At 35.6% G+C, this 9,166-nt stretch overlaps 1 protein-coding gene across 1 annotated transcript; it reads left to right on the top strand.

The window, feature by feature from the left end:
- The first annotated feature begins 242 nt into the window (after positions 1–242).
- LOC110459405 lies at positions 243–8,081 on the top strand. Its single transcript, XM_021511638.1, has 2 exons — positions 243–356; positions 5,816–8,081. The coding sequence occupies exon 2, from the start codon at positions 5,977–5,979 to the stop codon at positions 7,594–7,596; it is 1,620 nt and encodes a 539-aa protein (XP_021367313.1). The 5' UTR covers positions 243–356; positions 5,816–5,976; the 3' UTR covers positions 7,597–8,081.
- The last annotated feature ends 1,085 nt before the right edge of the window (positions 8,082–9,166 follow it).

Raw genomic sequence — 9,166 nt, 5'->3', positions numbered from 1 at the left:
GAAAAAGGCTCGCATACCCGGTTGTTACCACTTCGCATGCATGAATGCACACACTACGCCTTATTCATATTTCTGTGAAAAAGGCTCGCACACCCGGTTGTTACCACTTCGCATGCATGAATGCACACACTACGACTTCTAAATATTTCTGTGAAAAAGGCTCGCATAACCGGTTGTTACCACTTCGCATGCATGAATGCACACACTAGGACTTCTAAATATATCAATGTATGTAAGTGTACAGTTTTAGGCGAGTCGACGTGATTTTGTGATGTGTAGACGATGCAAGTTCCTGTATATATCGTACATAGATATACACTCTCATGGATTGGTTATCAAATCTCTAAAACGAAAAGGTATGTTTATGTTATTTGTACATGTGCATTGTTTGTTATTTAACGGTCACACACTCAGATCCTTAATTATAACCACATAGGAAGGCTACAGATAGGCCGACATATTGTTGTCAGTGTTATAGCTTTATCATAACAGCTCAGGTATCAACTTTATCCAAAGTAACCTCGATATCTATGCATTTTGATCAATATCTGTAGTATGTATATAACTCCATCATATTTGAAATTCAATTTATTTGCAGATATTTTGGGTGTTTATTTCATTGGTATATGATTACATAGCTAGGTATCATAGGTCCTATATACGTATCATTGTACCTCACCTAATCTAGATGGGATATCAGATAGATAATGTTCAAATTAGATCAATTTCGTGGGATATCGTAATATCACTTTGGATTTACTTAACTGATATTTGAAAGTGATCAAGCTCGAGATAGCTTCATTCTTTATTCCAGCTTCAAAATAACATATCTTATTTCCGGATTCTACCTCGATTCCAACTTCTTGTAAAATAGCTCAGTAGACAAAACATTTTTGACGAAAAGCAATCTTGCAGACATTGCATACTGATCATCTGAATTTGACTTTGTTGAAAAATATTGTATTTTTGAAAAAAATATTATATTGGATGTATTTTGCATTTCGGTTGAAACAGATCATTTAAATTAAAATTACATTCATTTAATATAACCATTTGTATGTTCATGCCATAATGATTTGTTCTTTTAGTATTTTACTCATAACTAACATTATGTAATTTTAATTTAAATGATCTGCTTCAACCGAAATGCAAAATACATCCAATATAATATTTTTCAAAAATACAATATTTTCCCTCAAAGTCAAATTCAGATGATCAGTATACAATGTCTGCAAGATTGCTTTTCGTCAAAAAGTACTTCCACAATGAAGAATATATGTAGCAAGTTTGTAATGTTAATGATATATAAAATTGTAATACGACAGTGTCCACTGTGTTTTAAAGAACATAAAATATAGCAGCATATTTCAACGTTATTTAAAGTGTTCAAAGATGACATTTTAAGTACGTTCGGTTATTAACAATGTTTTTAGTGTTAAACTATGGTAGCCTATTGCTTAGGAATTATTTTCATTTAAATATGAGATCAATCTTGATTGCCTGCTTATTATTTCTAATATATGTTTTACACGATTTCTACCTTAAATGTTGATAATATGCTATAGACTTCTGCATAAAATGTTAAATATGAAAGTCCATCGTTTAATATACTAATATGTGAAAGCCACTAGTATGTGATATGTAATGATTGCTCTCGTGTAAGGGGTTCATTCAGAATAGTAAACCCGACAGAAGTGAATCTCCGACCAATACAAAGGGTAACTATAGGGGTTGGTTGGACTTATAACATTTCCCATAACTTTACACAGAATCATTTAAAGGGTTTGAATGACCGATTCGCCCTATAACTGACACCACTGCGTTTAATTACATCCTCAAATGATTAATTTACTGACAGTAATAGGGAAACTTTTCAAAATAGGATATAGTGGTCATGTTGGACTTCAGAAGCCATATAGTGCCAATATTTCAACTGAAACAGATGAGTAGGGACATCACAAAGAAAATACTTATTTTAAAGCTGTTTCTTCCATTATTTATTTATTTACCTATATTTTCGTTTTTAAAGCTTACTTTTCTCATATTTAAGCTTACTTTTCTCATATTTTTTTTTCATACTACTACCATAAACCATATTATTTACAGTCGTTTTTTTTTTCTCTGTAAAATCTCAAAAGTTTGAAACAAAGTCGGAAGTGTGCTTCTGTCAAGGATAGTAATTATGACGTTCATGATGGAATAATCTTTAACTGAGCTAGAGAGTAAATTGTATGCAGGACAAAGAAAATGGCGAGTATAAACAATGTACCATGATAGCACAAACCGTCTACCGGGGATATACACACTGTACAAGTAATACTATAGTATTTGTATGACACATAATAACATTTGTCTTGCTGTGTCTGTTTCTGAAAAGAAATACCTGTGTAATAATACATATGGGGCAAGGAAGTAGTTCAAACAGTGTAGACAATATGAGGTTACTTCTTTGACAAATATGAAATATAATATAATAAAACAATATATATATATAGGTATGAATATTTCCAGCGGATCACAACTTAATGCTTTAATCAAAGACATTTCTTAAATCTGACTGCAGATATTCTTCATGTTTCGTTTTCGTTGTATGTGATGTCTACCATATGACGTCACAAATTTGTTGACGTCATAATACCGTTGACAGGGGTATACAAATAGATTCTAGGACGGACGTACACACGTCCGAAACTGATCCTTTTGCCGCATGATGAATCAAAACACATTTCTCAAAAAGTAAAATAATTTATTACATTTTTGTCAGTGAAATATCGGATTCTATCAACTTGATATAACTGATATCTTCCACACTGTGACAAATATCAAAAGTGATATTTTCACACTGTGAAAATATAACTTTTTGGTATTGACCAATCATAACGTTAGGTTTCCTCTATTCGCTGCATTCAAAGGCAACGATATTTTGTTCAGATTCAAATGCAGCGACGGTAGAATAAGTGGTTGGTATGGTAAATGTTTGGTACACACACTTAAGTATTTACATAAATATGCAGTTAATAACATTTTTATAAGCAATCATATCAGGATATTGTAGAAAACTGGCGCGCAAAATGGCGCGCAGCCTTATTGTCAAGCGTGACGTCATTAGAATATGGCGCTAATTATTACGCTTCTGTTTCCCGCCCTTTTGTTAATGCATTACATTTTTTCATGTTTTATGCTTTAAATATGTAATAAATAGAAAATTTAAGGATGTCTTCAGTAATAACAAATATTGCGCAGCACACTCGTGAAAAATATCAATATATTAGCCACACTCGTGAAATATATTTGTTATTACTGAAGACACCATTAAATATCCTCTATTTCTTCGCTTCGATGATTGTTCCTACAAATCAAACTATCTTACTAACATCTTTAACAATAGTAAGGTAGCAGTGTACAGTAGAGGGTTGTGGCCATGGGTGATAGTTTTGTCAAATGGCTAGCCCCTGTATAATGATATGTAAAAAAAAAATATAAAAATAAAACTGTACTAAAATTGGTATAAGCATGATGAAGTGGGCTATGTGAGCTTCACATTTGTAAAAAAGAAAGAAGATTTTTTTGGTTCGAGAATAACATTTTGGCCATAATCCGAAAGGGTGCGTACACATGAAAAGCTAGCTTTACAGGAGGTAAAATTTTGACAACAGCACACGACGCAAAATTGCAAAAAATCAAGTTCTACAATTTTACTGCGACCCAGATAAGTCTGCAACCAGGTAGGTAATCTTTAATTTCAGACAGAGCTTTGGAAAAAAATTACTAGTTGCGGGGGTCAAATTTTGGGTTTTTTGGTAATTTTTGACGTGGTTACCATGGTTTTCACACAAGTGACATACATAGAAAAAAGAGGTTTATACACTTCTCAGTACTTTATATGTATTGTAAATGTAATGCAGTTTACAAATATATATACATGTATACATGTGTTGTGAAGGGTAAATCCGCTGTGTTTACATTTCCTCGACATGTGCCTTGTTTATCAGAGTCGGGCCATTTCTACTGTATTCTGCTACCATATACACATAGAACTTGATTTTTTTCTGAAAAATAAATGCCTTTTTATGCTTGATTCAGCTTCACTTTCATTCATTAATACTTAAAACTACTCAAAAACGCCAAAAAAATCGTTACATAATTAGGTCAATATATAGGTCGTTAGCCTGTTACCTGTGGATGTATAAAGAGGGGTAACTCGCGCTTTCACAGGCACTTGTGAAATTCTGCAATTCATCACATATGTGTTAATTATGTTATTGGTAAAGTTGATACCAAACATCAAATAGTTCACAGGCTATCTCCTGATGCATTCATACTAGATTTCAGTCTGTTTCACTCAGTTCAGCACCCGGTAGCCATGGTTACTAATACATAAAGTTGTATTTATTGAAAATGGGTAAAATATCTGTTTTCATTCTAATTACACTATTTTAGATGTTTTTTCCACTTGATTCAGTATACAGATGAAATAAGCAAAGTCAGTAATGTCAATAAATTTTATTTCCATAATTACAGCTGAAGAAAATCTTTTTTTTTTCTAGCGAAATATGTTAAATGAACAATTTCTGAGGGTCACTGTCAATTCTAGGCGAGGAAAGTAAATAACGGTTGCTATGGTGGCACTTGTCTGATTTTTCAGAATATATGATATTTCTGTGCTGTTCATCGGTTACGGGAAGTGTGTCTGTTGCTAGTTTGTTGTTGAGATGGTTTTCCTAGTGTTCATTTTTTTGATATCAGTGATCCTCGATGATGTCATAGATGCCCATTGAGGACGTCATAGTTATGATAACATCACAGTTATTATGACTTCATCAAACAAGACAGTAACATCATAGTATCACTGTACTGTTTGTTTTTCACATGCAGATGATCTCAAAGCGTCATATTTCACCCAAAAAGAAATTTTATTCATGAAAACTACAAACCTATTCAAGTTTTCATTTTTCAGATTACCTCCTTTTGTTGGTAGTTTGAGAGCAGAATTGGTAAATACACCTGTCAGGGGAATTCATATTACTCGGTCACTATTAAAGCGAGAAAGGAAACGGATACATCATTGTGTTCATTGTCGCATTTTCCAGACATTTAAATTTTGGGAAAAAGAAAGTAATGTATAAGGTAGCAGTGTACAGTAGAGGGTTGTGGCCATGGGTGATATTTTTGTTAAATGGCTAGCCCCTGTATAATGATATGTAAAAAAATATGAAAATAAAACTGTACTAAAATTGGTATAAGCATGATGAAGTGGGCTATGTGAGCTTCACATTTGTAAAAAAGAAAGAAGACTTTTTTGGTTCGAGAATAAAATTTTGGTCTTAATCCGAAAGGGTGCTGACACATGAAAAGCTAGCTTTACAGCAGGTAAAATTTTGACAACAGCACACGACGCAAAATTGCAAAAAATCAAGTTTTACAACTTTACTGGGACCCAGATAATTCTGCAACCAGGTAGATAATCTTTAATTTCAGACAGATCTTAGGAAAAAAAATACTAGTTGCGGGGGTCAAATTTTGGGTTGAAAATAGCAATTTTTGGCATTTTTTGGTAATTTTTGATGTGGTTTCCATGGTTTGCACACAAGTGACTTGGGTAGAAAAAAGAGGTTTATACACTTCTCAGTACTTTATATGTATTGTAAATGTAATGCAGTTTACAAATATATATACATGTATACATGTGTTGTGTAGGGTAAATCCGCTGTGTTTACATTTCCTCGACATGTGCCTTGTTTATCAGAGTCGGGCCATTTCTACTGTATTCTGCTACCATATCTGTTGAATTTTTATATTTTTTTTTATATTGCAGAAACAATAATGGATTCGCAGCTTTTAGCCAGACAGACAACAATGTCAAGATGGTAAAACATAACTGGTCATGACCGTCTGAGGATGAAGAGGTACAATGAAGATATGTAAATAACATTTTCATAATTTAGTAATTGCCTAGCTCACAACACAGTAGATGAAATGGCGGGAAAGCAGACTTCTTCCTATAAAGCACACAGAGTCGTGCGTCCCTCCGGTCAGACTACATGTGTACACCACAAACAGGTTACCTTGGACTGGTTTTGTGAGACCTGTAGAGACCCTATATGTGCCAAATGTATTTCCACAACTCACAAGGGTCATATCTTTGTTCAACTGAGTGAAGTTACTCCACAAAACAAACAGAAGATCAAAACATTCATCAATGAAACCAAACGAAAGAAATTTATTCAAATACAACAGGAAATCAATTCTACCACGGAAAATCTGAAAAACCATCTAAGCCATTTTGAGATTGTAACATTAGAGGTGATGAAACAAGGCGAAAAACTTAAGGAGGAACTGGAGTTTTTGATCGCTCAAACACTTTCCCGGGTGAAGCATTTGGAAGAGGAAGGTTCAAAACTTCTCATCAGATATCAGAAAGAGCTCGAGGAAAAGTTTGAAAACATGAAAAATCACCTGAACGAGTGTAGGGAATCTCTACAGATTGGAACAGATATCCAGGTGTTTGACATTGCTAGAGGCCTCAACACCTATGTTACATTACCTGGAGGGCCAAGCCCCGGTAACGCAAACTTTAGCCCAAACAAAAATCCAGAGCGAACCCTGGAGCAGTCATTAGGTACGGTGACCTTGGTCTCGCCTGATCAATCCCGAGTCGACGCTGACTATCAAACCTCTTCTGACAATGACCAGTCGTATGTACACCTTACTTTGCCTATATCGACTTCAAACGATGTCATGACCCAGATCAGCCCACCACCGCAGACAAGTCCACTGCCACAAACCAAGGTTCTTTCGAAATGGACTGCCCCTTATGCTATCGGTTCTACCAGCTGCCCCTCTGGTGGAAGTGGGATATGGACACGTGACTGTTATAGTCGCACTGTGACCTGCTTCACCATCAAAGGAGACGTAGAGAATCAGGTTAAAAGTCCTATCAAGGTCATAGGCATTTGTACTTCACCTGTGACCAACAACCTCTGGACATGCTCCAAAACATATAACAGTGTAATGGAGCTAATTTCAGGAACATTTATACGGAGATTCAGCACAAAGGACTCGCCAATGTCCATATGTGTTACCAATGATAATCGGATTTTGGTGGGAACGGCTGGCAAAATCACGGAGTACAGTATAGGTGGTACACCTGGTCACACAACAACAATCACACAGGCCGGGAAACCATTGGTGTGTACGCCACAGAGTATCGCACTATGTCCTGTCAGTGGAAATGTTGCTGTCGTGGATCTTGATAAGTTAACAGCATATAGCAAGAGTAAACCCCACCTCACAGTTATGGATAAACACCTACATGAGCTATACCACTATGGACGAAAGCGGCATAGGAGCAGAACTGGCTTACAGTCTTTTGACCCCTGGGATCTAGCATACGACAGTCAGGGATGCCTGGTCGTAAGTGAGTTTCACAACCGCTGTCTTCATCTCCTGAATGGTGATGGACAATACCTACGACTCCTCCACGTTGACAAAGGTTTCGCTCGGTCTGTTTGTGTAGACAGTGGGGACGTTTTGTGGGCTGTGTTCGGTGAGCTTGGTACAGAAGTCAAACTACTGCAGTACACCAACTATGAATAAATGAACTTAATACCTTTGTAGCACATGACACACGCAACAAAATCAGCCATGCCGTACTGGTGATCCTACATTCACTTTAACGTACAGGTGACACACACGAACAGTCAAGCTTTGCTTCAAAGTGACGCTTAAGATAACTATTAACTAAAAATCAAAGAGAAGGTATTAAAACTATTAGGTTTTTTAGAATGAAGGATCCGACTATTTCATGAAGATAAGGATGCAAAAAGAGAGACAACTGAGCTAAAAACATTAGTTTTGAAGAATTTAAGCTTTACATCACTCAAAGAAATAGCACATTTCCGATGAGGGCGACCAAAAATCTTGCTCTTAGTCTTCATAAATTTTTCTCTGGCATCATTAAGCATTTTTGAAGATCATTCAGAAAAGTGTTTTTTGATTCTCAGAAGTTACGTGGGATTCATTTCCGACATTTGTTTTTTGTTTACACAATTATAACCATTACTATTATCCATATGTTGTAAAGCGCTTTAGAGTAATTTTACAAATTATATAGGGCGCTAAATAAATGTTGTATATTATTATTATTATTAATATCAATTAAGAGCTTCCCACCCTTCTCGCATGTATACGAAAAGGGTGGAAAACTCTTGATGTCGGAAATCAATATATACAATCATTGGGGGTGGCATTTTTACCGAGAGTAGATTTAACCCTCTAAAAGCTTCTACTTTCACTCTGTCCTGTTCTTCGAATGACAACCAACTCCTTGTCGGCCAAACATGTGTTTATAATAATATCTCACACTTCTTCGAAACCCAGCGACTCCGCTCTGGACAATCTTTTCGCACACCTCAGACAGAGATACCCTACCTTATACCCCGTGCTAGATTTTTCTATCTCGTCCGATCTGTCTTGTACCTTTACGTGTCATTTCGCGGAATTTTTGCACTGCGATGTATTCATCCGGGTGTTAACTGCTTGAAATGGACAATTTGCATTATATATGTTCTGTTTTGTCGTTAAATTTATAGTTTTGATGTTGTTAGATATTTTATGCTGTAGATAAAATATAATCTACACTGTGAAATACGTTGTAATCTATGTAAGGACGGACTACATTTTTACGCGGAAGCAATCAAATCATTTGAGGCCCACGGCGGGATACTTGTATTTTTTAGCAAAATTCAATAGTTCTTTTCGAACTAAAGGTGCGAGAAAACAAAGCTTACGCCTCGGTTAAGATTTTGTTACAGAATCTCAACCCTCGACTTAGATAACCCGGTCTCGCTCAGTTACAGGTAAAAGATTTTATTAATCTTGTCTTTACCATAAGATTATGGTGTGATAGAATATATTTCTCTATACGTGACACCTTGTGGACGATGCAAGTAACTGACTTAGAGTGATGTTTTTGATGCTAATTAAAGGAATTACACGGCAGGGAAGCGGTAAAATAGGTGCTGGGTTAAATTGTGGCAAGGCCTGATACCGAAACATATATGAAGAGTTTCCTCCAGCATCATTCAAATCATATTCCGCCTTGCTATGTTAAGTTCCAAAACTGTGTTTTATTCTATAAAAGATTTATTATACTAGCTATTGTCCG

Source organism: Mizuhopecten yessoensis, unplaced genomic scaffold, assembly GCF_002113885.1.
Source record: "Mizuhopecten yessoensis strain PY_sf001 unplaced genomic scaffold, ASM211388v2 scaffold10059, whole genome shotgun sequence".
NCBI classification, from domain to species: Eukaryota; Metazoa; Mollusca; class Bivalvia; order Pectinida; family Pectinidae; genus Mizuhopecten; species Mizuhopecten yessoensis.
Note: the sequence above shows the minus strand (reverse complement) of the source record. Positions and strands in the feature narration are given on the sequence as shown.